Source organism: Elephantulus edwardii, unplaced genomic scaffold (genome assembly GCF_000299155.1).
Source record: "Elephantulus edwardii isolate Elephantulus edwardi_28Jun2011 unplaced genomic scaffold, EleEdw1.0 scaffold00039, whole genome shotgun sequence".
Taxonomy (NCBI): domain Eukaryota; kingdom Metazoa; phylum Chordata; class Mammalia; order Macroscelidea; family Macroscelididae; genus Elephantulus; species Elephantulus edwardii.
The window spans coordinates 6,092,695-6,112,844 of record NW_006399789.1 but is presented as its reverse complement, the minus strand read 5'-3'; the positions used below and the strand labels follow the sequence as shown (position 1 = coordinate 6,112,844).

The 20,150-nt window shown below is 45.7% G+C and overlaps 1 protein-coding gene across 1 annotated transcript; it reads right to left on the bottom strand.

Annotated features, from left to right (window-relative positions):
- Positions 1 to 12,155: 12,155 nt before the first annotated feature.
- On the bottom strand, positions 12,156 to 12,974 carry OLIG3 (oligodendrocyte transcription factor 3). Its single transcript, XM_006884951.1, has one exon. It carries the CDS (start codon positions 12,972 to 12,974, stop codon positions 12,156 to 12,158), a length of 819 nt encoding a protein of 272 aa, XP_006885013.1.
- Positions 12,975 to 20,150: the final 7,176 nt, after the last annotated feature.

Here is a 20,150-nt window from a genome sequence, read left to right as displayed (position 1 = left end):
TTAGGATTTATCAGGAGGAGGATCAGATAGGAGAAGAAGAAGGGATAGGAAATAAAAATTAAATTCATCTTGTGAAAATTCACTAAAGCTCCCTTGAAGTATAAGATAATAAATGAAGGGAAAAAAATCTGTGAGGGTGTGGAATGGGGGGTATGGGTACCACTGAAAGTCTTGCACTAGCTGTAAAATAAAAACTTTAAAATGCTGTTGATTGATTGTCATCATACACAAAAGTATTCAACTATTAAGATTATTAATATGACAAAAAAAACCCAAAATAAAGAGGTAGAAAATTGTCATATAATGGGAATACTTATCAAATTGGGAGAAAAGAGTGTGAATTAGTTCTCTTGCTTATCTTGGTGTGATGTTGTATCTTTGATTCTGGAAATGTGGAGTCTTGTTGGTCCGAGGGGTTGGAAAAAATTAGTGTCTTGGTCTTCTGGGTTTCCTTGAAAATAAGATTTAACAAGCCTTAGATGATACCAGAATTCTTTTCCTAAGAGTTTCTCTGAGTAGGAATGGCCAGAACTACGGTTTAAGAACCTTCCCATTTGGGTTGAAGTGTTTTGGGGAGGCGTGTTTTAAAATATACTGAATCTCTTTATCTTTTGGGTTATTGTATAATTGGATATTGGAGCTGGGAGAATGAAGGTTGCTTGTTCTCTAAAAAAGGTTCATAGTAGAGAGAAGGAAGTGAGATAGTGGTCTAATGGAGTCTCTTGTTGATAAGAATATTGGAGGACTGTGTGTAGAAGAAAAGTCTCCCATATAATAAGTCAAATGGGCTCAGCCCGGTTAGTTGGTTAGGGGCTGCACGGATTCGGGCCAGGGCTATGAGCAGGATGTCGACCCAGGGCAGGTGAAACTTGAGAGAAAGTTGAAAGAAAGTTAGTTGCTGTTTCAATATGCTGTTGGTTTTTTTCTACTTTGCCTGATGATAGTGGGTGGTATGGGTTATGCAGGTGCCACGTTAGGCCAAGGGACTGTGTTGCTTCTTGGGTGATGGAAGCAACAAAGTCAGGGCAATTGTCTGACTGAATAGAAGTGGGTAGGCCAAAGTGAGGGATAATATGTTGTATCAGAGTATTTGCTACTGTATTAGCTTCTTCATTTCTAGTAAGAAAGGCCTCAGTCCAACCTACCCCATACTAACAGGTATTTCAGGTGTTTGTAAGAGGGCATGTGGGTGAAGTCTATTTGCTAATCTTGCCCAGGAAGTTTACCCCGGTATTGGTGGGTAGAGTGAGTTATATGAGTTCCACCTTGGGCTGTTTGAGGGCAGATTTGACACTGCTGTGTGTGATTTTTTTGATATTAGCTGGTTTAAATGAGGGTGGTAGAAGATAGGGGTTAGGAGTTTAGATAGCTGTTTGGAGCTAAGATAGAGGGAATGATGTATTATTTGGACACACGAAAGGGCCTGGCTTTTTGGGAGAACTAGTTTATTTTGGAAACAAAGACAATTGTCATTTTGTTTGACCCCTTGTTTAATGTAAGATTGTAGCTCCTCAGGTGTGTAAATGCGTGTGAGTGTGGGTAAGGCCAGCATTTGAGAAGCACTATGAGTCTGGTTGGTTGCAGAAAGGCTTTTGGATAGAAACTAAGAACCACACCAAGGTAGAAACATTTCTCAAAGTTTATTGCGCGCAGGGCTACTCAGCAAGGGGAGTAGCACTGGGGGTTTATATGCAAGTGTGTTTTAGGGGCTGTGAGATGTGTTGACGTTGCAGTGGCTCGTTGGTGCATAAAGTTTCTGGTCTTGGGAAAAAATTCTAATATGGGTTTTCTGAGTTCTGATGCTGGGGAATGTCCTGACATAGGATTTTCTGAGTTCTGGTTTCAGAAAAATACCCTGACATAGGGTTTTCTAAGTTCTGGTTCTGAGGGATGTCCCAAGTTCTGGTTTCGGAAAAATGTCCTGACTTAGGATTTTCTGAGTTCTGGTTTTGGAAAAATATCCTGACGTGGGGTTTTCTGGTTTTGAAAAATGTTCTGACATAGGGTTGTTTTGTTTTGGTTTTTTTTTTATATAGGATTTTTGAGTTGGGCTTCAATGCTCATTTTAGCCTAACAACACTTACCACTAAAATATCAGAGCTATCCTACTCTATTTAGTTTCCCCAAAATATTTCAATAATGTATTTAGCTTTTCAAACAAGATTTGTCCAAAAGTTTAATTTCATGTTTTTTGATGTTGTGATACTCTTCTGATCATATATTCTTGCAAAGAACTGGTCTTAAGATGAGTTCTAATCTGAAGCAGGTAAGAAGTACTCTGTTCAAATTACAAAGGAAATTTATCTGATTGAGGTATCAGGTCAGATTTTTACCGTAAAAGATCGTTAGCATATATATGGAGGGGGAAAAAAATCCTACCATTCAAAGGTAGCTATAAAAAGAGAAAGAGCAGCATGGGACAGCCAAATCTGAACTCTACTAACTCTACAAAATGTAACTATCCCCATCAATAACATCCTCAGTACAAAATTAACTCTTACAAGGTCAGACATGGTCCTCCACACTCCCGTATCAACTTTTACTAATTCTAACTGGTATTAGAGCTTAACTGCTCTACCGTGTTTGAAATCCATTGCAATAGCTATGTAAACTACACTAAACTATGCTCATGATTATGAGGCTTATTAAGGACGTTAACAGGCTATTATAATTCTGGTTAGCAAGGTAGAATGTCTCAGTCATGACAGCTTCTAAAGTGTGGTTGAAAGCCCTTTGACCTTTTGCCTCATGGCTTAAGTCAGTGTTGATAAGTTCTACCCATTATGGTGTCTTCCCTCAGTCCTCCAGCACACTTGAGTTGAATACCTCCATTGTTGATTCCTTAAGACATCAGTTCCCAGCCAGCACTTATCAGTTATGGTGTTTTCCCTAAGTCCTCCAGGAAGCCTGTTCCATGAGGTAGCAGTGTGAAGTCAGCTCTTCCTGAAATCTTCCAACAAGTGAAACTCTTAGCTTTGACTCTGTCTCAAGAGTTCTAGTCCTGGCTTTGCCTCATTTAGTCAAGAAACAGTTTCTCAAGTAATCAGGGCAGCTTCTCAGTCAACAACAGCATACTTTTGGTACAAGAACACACGTCTTCTCTGCATTTTCTTCTTTCCCGGTCCCCAGGTTCCAAAATTCTGCCTTTGAATCTGCTCAATTTAATGGGGAGACTAGCCAATCCTCTTATAGATAGGCTAAGACAACCTAAGAGGAAGAAATGGCTCATACAGCTGTCAATGATATAGGTAGGCTGCCTGCCCCTAGGACAGCTGGGTTAAATTAACATACTTGCAGGTCACATAGAATTGAGGGAGCTAAACAATGGGCTAGGATAGCTATTTTAAGCACCAGAAAACAATACCAACAGATCTCTTCTAGAATTCCTGTTCTTTGCAGTGTCACCTATAATTTATTCAATAATTAATCCAATAGCTAAAAATTTTTAAAAATAATTAAAAATGAGTTCATTATGCCTTTGCATAGTCAAAAGGGAGTGTTAGGATTATATGCTTTCATTAAACTAATTAAATCTGTGTTGTTCTGTGCCATTGAATCAGAACTGACCCTCCAGTTGGTTTTCAGAGACAACAGATCTCATGGGAGGAGATTGCCCATCCTTCTCCATTGGAAAACAAAGTACTTTAAATCTGTATACTGAACAAATAATTCAAGAAATTATAGACTATGTGAAGAACAATGTGGCATCAGGATTGGAGAAGACTCATCAACAACAGGTGACAGTACCCTGCTTGCAGAAAATATTTGAAGTACTTCTTGATAAAGCTCAAAGACTACAAGCTTTGGTATGAATTACATCTCAGCATAAAGAAAACAAAAAGCCTCACAAGTGGACCAAGAAACGTAATAAATGAATAAGTTGTCAAGGATTTACTTTTGCTTGATCTACAATTAATATGTATGAAAACTGAAGCCAAAACTTAAAAGACGTATTGCTTTGGGCGGGAGAGCCCTGGTAGCTCAGTAGTAAAAGGTGTTGCACTGCCAAACCAAGGGAATAAGCTGCTCTGCAGAAGAAAGATGGGCAATCTCCACCCATGCTGTTTACTCCCTCTGAAACTCTGCTGCAGGGCTAGCTATGAGCCGTTCCAAATAAAAGCTCCATAACAGCAATTGTTTTGGGCAAATATGCTGCCAAGGACCTCCTTTAAAAGTTAAAGTGCAAGAATGCCAATTGAGAGACTAAGGAGCACTCTTTAAAGGGAGGAAACTGTCCATGAGTCTCTCAAAAAGCAACTGGTGGATTTGAACCACTGACCTTTTGGTTAGCAGTACAACATACTACATACCGTCCCACTGGACCAGGGCACTAGTCTTAAGAAAAGCTTGATCTCTCTATCTGTTCTAAGTGAAAAATCCTTGTCTTTTTTTTTTTTTCTTTACCAGAGGGGCAAGGATCATTTGGAGATCTCTGCATGACTTGGCATCTGCTGCCTTCCCCCATTTCGAGGTGTTTCTTAGTGCAGGAATCCCAGGTTCAAAGGAAATGCTTCATTTGAGGCTCTACTCTCTTAGTAGCAGTAGTCAGATGCCTCTATTGGTGCCCTATTTATATCTCTTTTATTTCAAAAGATAAAGATTCAAGATACAAATACTTACTATGGATTTTACATCCTGCCTCATTAACATCATAAAGTTTAGGACTTACAACACTTAAAATAATGGTATCAAATCACAAAATGGAAGTTAATTCTATAATAGTGAGAATGTAGCTAGCCAAATTGACATATTTTTGAGGGATGCAATCCCATTCATAGCAAAGAACCACTCAACACCAAGCCCACTGTCTTTGAGCTGATTCTGGTTCATAGTGACCTTGGCGGGGATGGCGGACAAGACAGGTGGCGACTATTGATCTTTCTCCCTCAGAGAGTGGCTAGTGTATTGGTAAGGAGCTGCACTGTAATCCCAAAGGCATGTGGTTCAAATCCACCAACTGCTCTGTGGGAGAAGGATGAGCAGTTTACTCTCCTGCCATTTTACTGACTCCGAAAACCCACAGGAGGATCAGTTATGGGTCGGTTCTGACTCTTTGCTGACCTGACAACACCACTACCTTTCATTTTAGCAATCCAACAAGATACTCATTCTGTCACCCAGGGCGTTCGTAATAATGATAGACCAAAAGCTTTTAAATGGTGAAATCACCTGCAGTTAGTGCAAAAGAGGAGGTGAAAGAAATGCAGGTGAAATCTCAAATGAGCAAGCAATTCATCTCAAAAGGATAAAGGGACAGCGAAGTTAAAGAAGCTCTTTGGGAACTGTGCTTGAAAGATTACCGGAAACTCACTTCACTCGAGCACTAAGGACCAAGCATAGACCCACCATTTGTGTGCTGAATCTTTGTGTTCTAGGTAGGATTATTTATCAGGGGTTGGGTTTTGTCTCAGCTTTCAATGGCCAGGCCCCAGCTGTACTTTTGAGGACAGCTCGCAACTTCAGTCAAGAGAGGGTGTGTGGCAATCTATTTGGAAGCTTCCCTCCCCCTGCAGGGATGGAGTAATTAACAGGCCATTAAGTCACTTCTGCTTTATTGAGGGGGACACCAGGCAGGTCCTTTCTTTGCAACTTTTGTTCTGGAAGGAAATTACAGGATTGTTTTATGTTTAGAACACAGGCTGGCTAAACCCTGGAGTTGAGAGGCAACTCCAGGCTCTGGAGCCAGGAAAACAAAGAGAAGTCGTTTAAAAAGTCGTTCTCGCCATTAGTCGTTTTCTCCCCATATTCCTCTCTTAATTTCCCCTCTCTTTTAAAACTCAGTTAGAAGAAAAATGGGTTGTCATATGGTGATGACTAATGGAGACATGAATTACTGAGGTTTCCCAGCCGAAGTTTATCTTGGTGTCGATAAATCTCTAAATTGCGATGGAGCCAAGGACGGCCACCATCGCTCCTTTTTATTTCCATGTTAATCAAAAGCATCTGCTCCTGTCCTTTCCGTCTAGCAGAGAGGATGTGCAGTGAGTTTTCCAGCATCTGAAAAAGCTTCCCCGGCTGACCGGCTTCAGCACCGGGGTCCTGTCAGCGGCCTGTGTGATTGCCACCATCAGATTTAGGTGGGAGCATCTCCTTACTCAGTTGGAGGCTGGGGCTGTAAGCGGGGCCCTTTCTTCTTCATTTTACTGTCGTGCTTCTCTGGCTGTTTGACCCATCCTTGTCCTCCAGGACCCTTTTCAGTGGCCCTAGAGGCCATGGCTGAGGTGGACGGAGAATAAGAGAAATTCTTAAGGCAGTTATGTCAAGATTTACATTGCTGGCGTGGTGCAACAGAGAGCCCTGAATTTGTACGAGTTCAAAGAGCAATGCGATACGATGCGAGTTCGGAGTTTTCTGGGGGTGGAGCTGGATGGTATGTTTTACCCCAAGAAAAAAGGAGTGTTCATGAAAGGAGCCCGCTCCAGCCCCCCACCCCAACCCCCCTCCCCCTGTCCTCTAGTGGAGTTAAGGGCTCAGCTTCTCTGTAATTGGACCTTCTTCTGCTCTGGCATTTTTAAGGCCCAAAGGAGGTGAGGTGCTTGAGAGTTCAAGTCTGAGCAGGACAGAGTCCCAGAACTTTTGGGGCAAATGTCTCACAGACCCAGAACTTTGACCTCTCCTGAGTGCTGAAAATCTCAGCCACTCCGTTTCTACTACGAAACCCCAGGTCACAGAAGCAAACCTGCACTCAGCACCCAGATGGGTGCATCCTTTGCTGGGGGGGAGCCACCTTTGCGAGCGCTTCGCTGATCCAGCTGCGGAGACAGGCAACACCCGGGGCCTAAGCTTTGGGCTTGGAGCACAGCGGGGTTGCACGCCTGGGTGGATCAGGGAGATGAAGCTGGGGACCACGAAGTCCTCACAGACGTCCTCAGCACAGCGACGTGAATATAGAAGGCGACTCGGGATTGGAACTTTAAGTTTCCTTCCCTTGGGGTCAGTTGAAGGTTGGTTCCCGCCCACCTTTCCAGAAATGCCCGGGTCTTTAGGATTCTGTACCTGGGTGTGCGGGTCCGGTAGGCTGTCGAGCTTGGTGACATCCCTGTGAGCCCTTTCCCCACCGAGAGGGGGGGTAGGGGCAGAGAGTGGGGAGACAGCAGGGAGATGGGGATCAGGGGCACAGGACCAGTGTGCTCACCTGATGAAGCCCCAGCTGGGAAGGCGCAGTTCGTGCATCCATCTTGCTCAGCACTGACCCCGGGGGTGTTTGCAGAGGCCAGATTGGGAGCCTGGGAGGTCGCTGACTCCCTCCGACTCCAGGGACAGGAGCGAGCAGCAAACTGGACAGAGGCTCCCCTGGCGCGCCACGACCTGTGTCCCAGGGAGGGCACAACTGGAAATGGAAACCCACTAGAAAAGGCTGGGCCCGATTGGAGCAGTAGAAGCTGGATTCCTCTGGGTTCCTGTAAGGGAAATGGGTAGGTACCCACCTACATACGCCCTGAGGATTATGGGAGAAAAATACCTTCCTTCTGCAAATGGGCTCAGATCAGCTCCCTCCACCAAGGGCTAATCCTTAGCTTATTTCTTCCAGATCCCTCTTTCTACCATTCCTCTCACTACTCTTGACTCCTAATCTTGAGGTACCTAGGCTGCCCTTTTCAAAGGGACTGTTCATCATTCACCTAGGGGAAGGGGAGGGAGTGATGGCAAAGTGCAGCCTCCTCTCTACCTTGAGACTATAGCTCTTCGAAGGTGCAGCCAGCCCAGCAGAGCTGTAAAAAGTGAGGTGCAGGGACTGCTGACATGTGTTTTCAAGATTTCAAGTCCTGGGCCTGATGTGCAACAAAGGGACTAGGGCACATATGCACGGAGAAGGCATACACACACTCCATCAAAGTGCTGCCCTTCCTTAGTCTCAGGACCCAACAGCAGGTGGGTTTGGGAGAGGAACCCTGAGGGTCCTCTAAGGAAAAAGGGTAAACACTTGCAGGTTGTGTGAGAGTTCCACACATTCACATCTCGCTCTGACTTTGTTGGGGGAAAACTCCAGCAATCTGCACAGGTAAAGACTGGAGGCCCTGAAATCCGATAGAAGCAGTTGTAATCAGAATGGACAAGGTGACACACCACGGTATCAGTGGAGGTGACAAAATCTTAGAGTTAAGGAAACATGCCTGGCTGCCTGGGGTTTAAGGGAGGCACTGAAAAGGAAAGGGAGAGAGTGACACAGAGAAGAGTTTACAAAGATAGCCTTCTGCTATCTGAGCTAGGAAACCAAGGGATTGGTGGTCCAGCTCAGGCTGGAGTCTTGGTCACCTTTGAGAGGTACAAACCTGGGCCTCAGAGCTTTCTGAAACTCATTGCCAGTCTGAACCGACTCATAGTGGATCTCTGGTTCAGAGGCTGTAAATCACATTGAAGAACATACCCCATCTTTCTCCCACGGAGGAGCTGGTGGATTCCAGCCATCTGATTAACAGTGCAACTCCTTATACCTCCCTAGGCCCCTGAGTTGGGAGATGGAAAAGTCCCCTAAAAGATCTGGTGGAATGAGCCTGTGTGGACCTCACCACTTTGTCTTCCTAAATGTTATTCTTTTGTGACAGAGAAGGCTTGGTAAAACCTGGAGGGGGGACATGTCATAGTATCTCTGCCCACAAGCTTCTCCTGGTCCTTTTAGACATAATGTCACATCTGGATCTTAAAGGACATCCTATTATTTCTGGATAGAATGAAAAGTTACGCTAAGTTTGCGAACTATCACTCCCCTCACACCACACACACACACACACACACACACACACACACACACACACACACACAATTTAAATCTAAGAACCAATTCCAGCCTTGCAGCCAATTCATCTTGTTTCCACAAAAGTAATTAGAGAATTTAATGGGAACTGTGATGCTTATAAGTCTGTGTGACTCACACCCCAGGCAGAGAAGAGCGGAAATGTTTCTTCCCAAGAACCACCCCCCCACACACAGCCCTCCCAAAATGTCTTGCAAGTTTAAAGCTAAAACGTCATTCTCAGTCTCTTTGCCAAAGGAGTTGTTGTAACCTATAAGAAAAAAGCGTATTCGTTTTAGAAGATCTCTTCCCTAGAGTAGGAAAATTCCAGGTACTTTTTGATGCGATCCCCTTGAGAGCTAACCCCACTGGCTCTTGAGATTCCCCACTGGCAGTAACAAGGGGTCCACTGCCTTACAGCACAAATTCAAAAACCAAGTGTGGTCTTTTCCTATTCCTCCAGCACTTTTGTTTAAGTCCCACCTCTAGAAAAATGTATGAAGCCCAGCGGCCAAGCTGGTGGTAAAGACCTTTCTCAGAAACCGAAAAAGAAAAAAAAAAACAAAAAAACAAAAACACACACACACAACAAAAGCAAAAAAACCCCGAAAACTTTGTTGCCACATTGTGGATTCCAACATCCAGTGAAGAACTGTCCTATACCGTTCCCAAGACTATACTCTTTCCAAGGAAACAGCCTTATTTTTCATCCTGCAGAGTGAACTTGAACCTGCAACCTTCGTTTTAGTAGCCTAGTGCTTACGCACTGCACTGTCAGGACTGCTGTCCCCAGGCCCAGGCCTTTGGAAAAGAAGACTCAAAAGCAGTGAGCGACTCAGGACTGATTGATGAAACTTCTCTCCCCCCCCCTCCTCTGTTTAAATAATAAACTCACCGGGAAAGGCTGGAGGGCCTTGTGTTGGTTTCAAATAAATCCTCAGCCAAGGCCTTTCCTCACCCAGAGAAATGAATCACCCCTGGGAAACAGACGATTATTCCCCCATTTGTCTGCCTAAAATCAGGGGAAATCAGCACTTTCCCCTGCGACTTCAGTCTTTCTCCTGTGGGAGGGGAAATGGCAGGACGAGAAAGGGGCTGGGGTGGGTGGGGGTGTTGGGACCACAGATAAGCGGGTGCTGAAGGGGCAGCTCCAGGGACGACGTGAAGCCTGGCAAGAAAGGGTGCTTATTTCTCAGGGCAATCCGGGGGCCTAGAAATCCTGCGCCAGACCGTCGGAGCGCACGGGGAGGGCCAGGGGCGTCCCACGCTAGACGCCAAGGCAGAGAGTTTATCCTCTACCAGGGCCTGGGAACTGTCACCCCAGGTATCCATCAGCAGGTGTGGGTGCTGGAGAGCGGCCCTGCTGAGGCCTCCGCAGAAGCCGAGTCTGCGGGGTACGCGTCCTTCAGGGTTCGGTTTCCTTCGTGGGAACCAGAGGCGCGTGTTGTTGGGGTCGCCATCTCCAACGCCCCAGAGCTTGTTCTCTTTCACCTACAAACAGAAACTCTCTCGCCGGCTGGCAAAGGATTTAAAAGCCTTTTGGGGGAGGGATGGAGGCCAGAGAAAAGCAGGCTGCATGAAATTGACTAAAAGGACCCTCATTTTAGTGGCTGTTTATGCAGTAGGCGCTCAATTCTATTCTACTGGCCGGACCAGCAGCTCCCTGAGGCGCAAGAAGAGCGGTTCCGGGTGTAAATTTTGGAGACTTGGAGACTTCTCACCTTACAAAGCAGCGGAACTGCCCCTCCCTCTGCACGCGCTCGGGGGCCGCGTTTTCCTCGAGCTGTGAGCATTTCTTTAGGATCCTTTGCTGACTTTTTAAACACGTCAAGGATTTTAAGTTACTTTTTTTGATTAATGCTGCAAGGTCAATTGAAAATGGAAAAATTTTAAAAAAAAAAGTTAACTTACAGCTCCGTTTTCTTGGTCACCAACCCAGCCGGCAGCGCAGCGACCGCTCCGCCTCTCGTTTCCTGTCACTGTGTGCTTCGTGATTACTTTTTCTAAATCTCAATTGCTTAGTTTATGAGGGTCTGGTTACTGGAGAGAAACAAGGAGCGCAAATAACGCAAGATAACGCGCGGGGCTTGTGCATGTGAGTCTCTTATGAAGCACATGTAGCTAATAATTGATGCCAATTTACCCAACTCCTTTCCCTATAAACGACCAGGGCTAGGGGGGATTCTTCGCTTGGGACCACCCTCCAGCTCCCGCAGCAGCACCCAGATTGCACTTCTCAGGCCCACAGGAAGTTCTTTCTGCAGCGTCTCCAACCTCCAAGATTTTAAGCAAAGGCAAAGCCAGAATGTAAAGTTCTTTTTTATTTGAAATCTCGTCCAGAAACACTGGTTATTAATAAATATAGCATAGTTATCAAGAATATATAAAAAATAAAGACAGGGATCGTCTTTGAGGCCCTAACAAAATATTTCAAGCAAATGTTCAGGAAAATGAAATCGGCACGCCTCCCGGAACCGCGGTGAAGTTTTCAAAGCTGAAGCTGGAGAAAGCCAACCCCGCATGCTGAGTGAATGGGCGCTTAGAGGGGTGGGCCAGCGACTACTGGGGGCCACGCGCTGGCGAAGGGGCCCCGGCCAAGCGGAGGAAGGTTTGCAATGGAGTTTGGGGGTAAGGGGAAGAGGCTCGTGTGCGTGAATGAGGGTCTTTGCACCTTACCCCCCTTTTTCATTTCATACAACCACAGACAGATATATGGGGTACTCAGATAATCCACTAATAAATCCTTGTTACAAGGAAAAGGGGAAAAAAGGCGCCGGGGCCCACACAACATGTTTAGACAAGATTCATTTAGAAGCCTGCATGCATTCTTCTGACCTACACTGCGCAGGAAGTAAGAAAAACAAAAACCCAAACTCTGGCTCAGAGGTGAGGTTCACAAATTGTGTCTGGATGTCTCTCCCTCCCTCCCTCCGCTGTCTCTAGAAAAAGTACAGCAAGATCAGCAACGAGTGTAATTGCATCCGCCTCCAGGATATATTTACATTCGTTTTGCCTTAAAGGGAGGGTCATCATTTTCCCCCAGGAGAACTCAAGAGCGAGAGGAGCCCACTCGGAAATCCCGCCACAAGTTTTTCACGACATTGATCTAGTCTTTATACAACAAATGTAGTTTTGACAAGAGTATATGGCAGTGAGAAATGTGGGCGCCGTAAGGGGGAAAGAAGCATGCATGCAAACACAGGGCGTCTGGTCCCCCTTCACGACCACCTACATACAAATTGCAGTTTGGTTTTGATCCGTTCCCTCCGAGGGGCCAGGTGGGGTGGGAGAACTCTCCTAGAGTGTGGGTGGCCGGGGGACCCGCACCGGCCTAGCGCCCCAGCTCCCCTCTGAACTCCCGGCCCAGCGACCCCGCCCCGGTGATCGCCCCTCTTCTCCCTCAGCCGGGCGGGCTCCCTGCTCACTTGAGCAAGTCCTTGGACTCAGCAGACAGCCGAGCCATGTTGGCGGTGGAGAGCGCGGACAGGTGCGGTGGTGGCGGCATCTGGCAGATGGTGCAGGGGCAGGGCAACCCGGCCCAGTGCTGGAAGCCGCTGCCCAGCTGCAGCGCGGGCGGCGTGGAAGGCGCCTTGAGTAGGGAGTGGGGAGGCCGGATGGTGCCGATGGTGGGCAGGGAAGCTGCGGACAGAGGCGAGGAGGCGTTGCCGGAAGAGAGCGCACCACCCAAGATGGGATGCACCGGGTGCATGGTGTTGGCTGCATGCGCTGGGTGCCCGGCAGAGTGGCCCACGGTCCCGCAGTGGAAGGCCGAGTGGTGGCCCCCGTAGATCTCGCCTACCAACCTCTTCATCTCCTCCAGGGAGCTAGTGAGCATGAGGATGTAGTTTCTGGCCAGCAGGAGCGTGGCGATCTTGGAGAGCTTGCGCACCGAAGGCCCGTGCGCGTAGGGCATGACCTCGCGCAGCCCGTCCATGGCGAGGTTCAGGTCGTGCATCCGCTTGCGCTCGCGCCCGTTGATCTTCAACCGCAACTGCTGCAGGTCCTGCTCCGACAGCTGCTTCTTGATTTTGTACTTGCTGCTCTCGCCCGCAGCCTTGGCGCCAGCCCGCGACAGACTTTCCCCGGGCATCTTCTGCACCAGGTCGCCTTGCGTGGATGAAACGGAGTTGAGACGGCTCTCTGGGTGGTGGTGGTGGCGATGGTGGTGATCCCGCAGGTACATCTCATCCATGTCCGGAGACGAAGCTCTGCTAGAGACAGAGCTCGAATCAGAATTCATCTTATTGCAGGAGAAGCGGCCCTACCGTCGGGAGACTTTAGGCGGGAAATCAAAGGAAAGGAAATCTTGAATTAAAATAGAAAAGTCGCAAGCAGGGCCCAGCAACCCACTGCTCTGCCGCAAGACATAAGAAGAAGGAAACCCAAGGCGCCGCCTCTCCCCGCCTCTGTCCCTCCCCTCTCTCTCCGCTTAGGATGCTTCCTGGACAGCTAGATGGTGTGTGCTTGAACTAAGCTCACCCTAGAAAAAGAGGGGCTTTTATAGAGCTGCGGCGGAGAAAAGAAACAAAAGGAGCCCTCCTATCTATCCTGGGCTGGTTAGGATGACGTGCCATCATTCAGGGCGGTGCGCTTTGCTGTCCCATTTAGCCAGGATTCCTATTCATATTCATTGTGCGGCCGCCCTGGGACACCTCTGCACCGAACCGCTAGGAGCCCCCAGGCACAAAACCCTTGGATTGACACACACACCATCCAGCTCACGCCTTCCGATCTTTTTTATTTTCCTTCCAAACTTTCCTCTACCCCACCCCCTTCCGCAGTTTCTGCAAAGAAATCTCACGTCGAGAGCCCAGGGATGGAAAGGGAGCGAAACCAGGCTTCCTCTAGGTTTCAAGGGGGAAATAAAAACATTCTTTCTCCATCCCTTTTTCCACAGCTACTTCTAAGTTGAGAGAAACGCACTGGGCAGAGAGGTCCGGATGGTAAGGTTTGAAGGACAGACGGGAAGGTATGAGCGTGTGGAAGTGAAGGGAGGGCGGGCTCAGAGGCCCGTCTCCAAAGTTGTTCTCCTTCGGTTCTTCTTTCCTCAACAGTGCCATTCGGCTGATTTTGTTCTTTGGAGCCTTCTGGTGGAGTTTGAACGGGATGCTTGTATCTGGTGAGGAGTTTGTCCTAATTCTTATTTAGGGCGAAAAAGAAAATGAGAGAAAAGTGTTTTACTATCTACTTTTTTGTTTGTTTGTTTTATAAGAATAGATTTGTCAAAAGAATTCCAGCTTTGCTCAGTTCTTTTATCTCTTTGACCTAGAATTGGGAAAAAATCCAAACAAAAACACGCCAAAACCCTACCAGTCGGAAGGAGTCGGAAAGGAGCCGGGAAGGGGGAAAGACTTTAGGGATTGAAAAGTCTGCTGAAAGAGGAGAGGTTTGCCTCTCTGGTTTCCCTTCCGCCCACTGCCTCGGGCGCTGGCTGAAGAAGATCTCAGCAGGCCGGCCTCTGGCCGCAGGGCAGGCGATGGGAGAGCATCTGCAGCTCAGCGCCAGTCCTGGCTGCTAGGGTAGGTCCACAGGGCTCGGGTCACCCCTCGACGGCAGCCTGGGGAAAAGAGGGGACTCAAGACTGGACAGTAAACTACTTTGGGGGCGGGGGATGTGTTTCCAACGAAATGGTCTGGAAAGCCCCGCGCGGCTGCTGCCATCCAACGCAGCAGGGTCTACGGATAAGGAGGCGACCTGGAGGATTACGCACTCCACTTTTTTAATTCCTTGCTGTCTTTCTTGAAATCAATTTGGCTGAGGGGTGAGGAAACAGATATGAAGGGAAGGAAGAGTGCCCGGGGAAGAGACTCCTGGAAAAACCTGTGGAAAACCTGTGGAAAAACCTGGGCTCTTGGAGCAGCCGGAGACAGATGCTAGCTGTGGCTCTGGGTCTGGGTGAGAAGCCCAAACTCCAGTCCACACCGGAACTGCAGACTGTTTGGAGCCTCAGACTGCGCCCTGCAAGTCTGTAGAATTCTTGAGGAAGAGAAGGGCCCAGTTTCCACAGACACAAATTGGGCGTCCGATGGCAGAGGGCTGAGGCCCAAGTCTCAGAGTTTACTCATTCTGCAAGGCTCGAGCACCCTTGGCAGGACCAGCCGGGTGGGGAGACAGAACCCTGAAAAGATGCATTTTTCACACCGAACTTGGCTTCTCTAGAATAACGAGAAAATGGTCAACAGTCTCTCCTTAAGGCCAGAAAAGGAAGGTTCTTGGAGATTGATCTTAAAGTCTCCTGTTTTTTCCACCTTGGCAGGAGGAACACATAGCTTGAAAGATGGAAAATTTCTTAACACAAAGAATCTAAGGGATTCAATCACAGATGGAAAAAGATATGCAGATGCACCCCAATATCCAAGTAAATAAAGGTCCTTATTTTATCAGGTGTCTCCCTTTAAGCTAAGTTAGTGACATCCTGCTCTGCCATACTGCTTATGCGAGTTTCAAGTCACACATTTTCTGACACTGCCTCCCCATTGCAGCCTCCCTTACAGATCAAGTCGAGGTAGAAGGGGGCTCATGCCTCCAAGTAAAAGCAGCTTTCCAACTCTTGGGTAGGTTCAAAGACCCATGCTAGCTCCCTCTGTCTTCCCTGTCAATTTGCTGACCCCTGGGCAACCAAAGACTGCTTTTTCAAATAGAATGTGCTGCATCTCTGTTTTGTTCTAGGAAAGTGGTCAGGTCTAGTTGGAGCAACAGCGTTCCATTTGGAGCATGATCACGCTATTAAAAGGCTTGTCCCCTGAAAAGACCCCATTCGTTTTCAGTGCAAAATATGAAGGGAAGGTTAAAGTATCCCAGGAGTTAAGAAGGGGGGGGGGTAGTCTTCCTCATGAAAGCTGAACGTGGGGAGCTGGACAGGCAGAGTCTGGGGTTGGGGGCAGTTCGGGAACTCAGAATCAGAAGCACTTCCCCCTAGCCACTGTGTTTTACATTTCTCTCAGCAAGAGGTGGTCATTCTGGAGCAGCCACCAAGCCCCCAATCAGCTTGGCTAGGCCAGGAAGGGTGCGGGGCCTCAGCACACACAGACCAGACTGCCAAAGAGCTATTAGCTCCAGTTCCCCTGAAGTGACAATTCTCCTGGGTCCTAGATGAGTCCTGCTCTGTCCTAGACCAGGTCAGCGTGCACCCTCTCCTCCACTGTCTGCTGTGCTCAGCTTTTCTGAAGGGCTGTCCTGTGTGAGTATGTGGTGGTCCTGTGTCCCAGACTCCTTTTATGGAGAAGATCCAGGAATCATGGGTTTCCTAGCATACTTGTTACCCCATTCTCAACCCCTCAGAGGGATAGCCAAGGAGAAGAAGTAAAGGAGTTAGAACTTTACACACTGTAAGATGAGTTGATACTTCCCAGTGCCCAAAAGCCACCTCTGATGCACTGACCCACCCAAGAAGTTTCTATACTTCCCACCTCTTCTCAGTACTTTGGGATTAATTTTGGACCCAAGGATAGATAGGCGATTCGGGGAGGTGACTTACTCTGATTCATTGTTTGTCTAAGGTTGCTTGTCCCTTTGGCCCCTAGGGCGCAAGAGGGGATCAGACCGTAGCAGTGTTTGGCAAAGGGAATGCTGTAGCTCAAAGGGGTCTCCTTTAGGGTCACGCAGTGACCTTGGCCCTGGCCGAGGCCCATTCAGAACGTCCAGGCAGGAGCCTAGCAAAAGCCTGCGGACTGCGGACTACGCTTCCCAGTGGCACCCACTCGAAGGTTCCCTCCGGGGAGATCAACGCAGGTGAAGCTGGGGCCGTTTTCTGGCAACAGGTGAGACCCAAGGCTAAGGAAGTGTTTCCCCTCCATGCTGGCCTTGGCTCTGGGCAAAGCTGCCAGTTTCTCTTCCTTTGTATGACAGGAAAGCAGCAGCGGGGATCAGTGAGCCGGAGAGGCGTCTGCTCTCTCCAAGCGCCCTGGGCGCACGACCTCGGTACCGGAGCTCCGTGGAGTGCGGGCCTGGTTCCTCCACCCACTCCCGATCACTCACTTTGGGGGATGCTCAGGCCTTCTCGACATCTTCCACCCCTAGATGATCAGAAGCAGTTACTTACCCAAAGCCCAAAGAGTGTTGCTGCACGCCCGCGCTGAGATCCTCTCTGCCCGAGGCGACGGTGATCTCGGCTCAAACGCGAACCCCTCTGGCTCTTCTAGAGCCGGACAGCAAACGTCGCTGTCGCTGACTTGCTGGTGTGTACGGACAGTCACTGGTCCAGCAGCAAACTTGACCGTCAAGAACTTTGACCGAGTCCCAAACTCTGGAAGCGGCCTGGGATTCTCATCTCTCAACCTACCCTCCTCGACACACACACAAAAAAAGAAGCAAAAAGAGTAAGATGTGTGGTCACATCCCACCTGAGGAACAGCGGGCTTCAGACCAGCTGGCCTTGGAGGGAAGGCTCAAGAACTACTTAATTTTTTTCAGCAGAGTACAGTTTCTTTAAAACAATAGCATTGGGGGCAAAGTCTTTGGGTTTGGGGTTATTAGATTACTCAAAGAACGTATTTTTTAAAAAACCCAGAAAAACCACACAACACAAAACCCAAAAGAATTCAATGCAAAAAGAAAGGAGGGGGGCGGGGGAAGGAAAGTCAAAACAGATCTCAGACAAGCAGAAATGAAGCGAGACCAAGGTACTGCTCTCCCAGGCTGGCCTTCGAAGACGCCAAAATGAAAATTTCAACATTGCAACAGGGGGTGTCAGGATCCAAGATGTCCAACCTGAGCAGAACAACTAAGGTGCTTCCCTTTGCTGGATTTCTTCATATTTTACATATTTTCTAAAATATGATCTGTCCAATATTTATTTCCTTCTTTCAAACAGAAGAAAGAAAATCCCATTTTTGCATACATAAGGAAAAGAACAGAAATCAAGAGACAGCCAGTTTTACGATGTCTTAGAAACTGTCTTTTGCAGGATTGAATGTGAGATTTGGAGGATTTGGGCAAGTCCCTGAACAGCATAAAATGATGGAGTGCGGCTAATTATGCGAATATATGGACAAGCTAGCACACTGGCAGAACTGGAAGTTTGATTTTAATTATGCCTAAACAGAAAGGCTGGCCAGAACTTACACATTCATCACCATCGTTTAAAAACGCTCTCAAGGCAAAGGAGATATGAACCTGTGGGTTCTTTTCCAGAATTCTGCTGAATTAGTGGGCACACTTCAGGGTTGGTTTCCACACGCCCACCCCTTTATTTCTCCTTTCTGGTAACATCTGCTCAATTGCCAAGACCTCTGTTGAATTTTCCTCCTCTAAGAAGTCAATAAACTGGAAACAGGTTTTTGTTGTTTGTTTTTCCCCCCTCAAGATTGGAATGTTTAGGTTGAAGTAAATATCATGGGTGATTAATCATGTAAATTGATGGATTATATTAGAATTTGCATACTTACCCAAACATTCTTGGCATGTGCCTTAACATTTTGAATTTGTGACTCCATTATCCAACGTGTTAAGAAGCACTACAGATCATTTCTTGGTAGTGTATCCTTGCTAGTCATTTACTTTCTGACTTGCTAGTTAAAGCCACTTGTATGCAATTTGACATTTTCATGTAAAAGCAGCACAGTACATTAAATTCTGCTTTTTGCTTTTGAAGGCTATTGTGTCATCTTTGAGATCTGTTTTATTAGATTGTTAAGTACATATTTCTGACTTGCTCAAAATTTAATTTTAGATACAATTAATGTATGTAGCATATGTATTATTTTAATCTATTCAGTGATATTTAGGTTATACACAAAATATATAAGCGAGCACATTACATAATCAGAATAGAATCTAAGAGTCTATGTCTATATTAACAATGAATTAAAGGGATCTTTAGATTTATGACAGTAACTTTATTATACTGTCCTTATAAAATAAGGAACTTTTATTGCCACCTAGAATTCTGAAATTTACACACTTGCTTGCTTTAAGTTAAATGTATTAAAATATTTATTTGAAGTCACTGAGTTCTAAGTGAGAGTTTGTTGTTTTTCAGATATTGCCTAATAAGGATAATTTTAAAACATTTAAGACACTTATCTCTACAAAGAATTAGATTTGAAATATTCTCACATTGGCTTGATTTTTAACAAACACAGATTTACAAACATTATTTTGAGAATATATTAACTGAGGAGTCTGTTGTTGAATCTAGAAAAGACATAAGGATAGGCTTTTTTGTTTTGTTTTGTTTTTAAAGAAAAGTCAGCCTTTAAATGATAAACTGGTACTGGCTCTGTTTCACAGTTCACCAACAAATGAAAATTTAATAAAGTACTCTATCTCACTGTTGAAATTTCCCTTTATAGATATTATTTTCTGTTTGCATCAACACTAAGTCTGCCTAAAAAGTATGTAAAGCTAAATTTTCACCATTCATAATATTCATTGAATGTTTCTCTTCATCTTTATATTAGTTTTAATGTAAAATAAAATTGAAGCGATTTCCCAGGTAATCAATCCTTAAATCTTGTTTTTCTTTCCTGTTTTGGGAGGGTTGGGAGGAAAAGTAGAGGGAACCAGCTAAAAAGAAATCATTACTGAATTTTAGACCTAGCATTTTATACTTTTGGACTAGGCTGAGTCTGTTACTAAACAATTAAAATTGCTTTTTCAATAGTACTACTCAAACCTATAAAAAGTGGTAGATAAAACTTTCATAAGTTTAAGATGTTTTGATTTTAACAACTTAAAATGAGGTTGGAAATTAATATGTACTCATGATATAATTTAAAATATTAAGAAAAGAAAGTCAATAATTCCCCATGTTCTCATTTTTATAGTAATTTTGATTACCTATCCTATAGTCCTTGACGATAATGAATAGCAGAATATTGAACTATTTACAGTCAGTGAATTAAATATTTCATTAGCTACTTTAAAATTTAATGTTGATTTCTCTTTTTATTATGGCAATATAATACATTTAAGTAAAAATTTTAGAAAAAAACTTTTTGTAATGATGGGGAGAAGTGAATAGAAGTGTAGAAAACATTAAACATGCTCTTAGTTCACAAAACAAGCTGAATACCATCATTAACTACAGTTGTGAAGTTGCTTATATGATGTGCTTCTAGAACATTTGTTTTGTAAATTCAAAGACACAGTAAAATTGACTCCTGGTGTGGTTCCCCCTCCCCTTTTGTTTTAATATAAAGTCACTTACTTTATGGTTGTTTTTCAGGAAGATTGCTGTAATTATTTAAAAATAGTCTGCGGATCCTGTTGGCATTCTTATTTTCCATTCATGTACCACAATATGGTCAATGAGGCAATTGGCCTAAGATTAAGTTGCGAAAAGAATTAAAACACTGAAAAATCCTTTGGGAATGGTACTTTTGAATTATTAGGAGAGCTCAGAAACCACGTCATATAAGCATAATGGAGATAGAAGCATAATGGAGAATTGAGATTTTCCTGAAATCCTATGAGA

Bases quoted from the DNA above. Each gene is read 5' to 3' on its own strand.
- OLIG3 (XM_006884951.1), bottom strand. From the start codon at position 12,974: ATGAATTCTGATTCGAGCTCTGTCTCTAGCAGAGCTTCGTCTCCGGAC.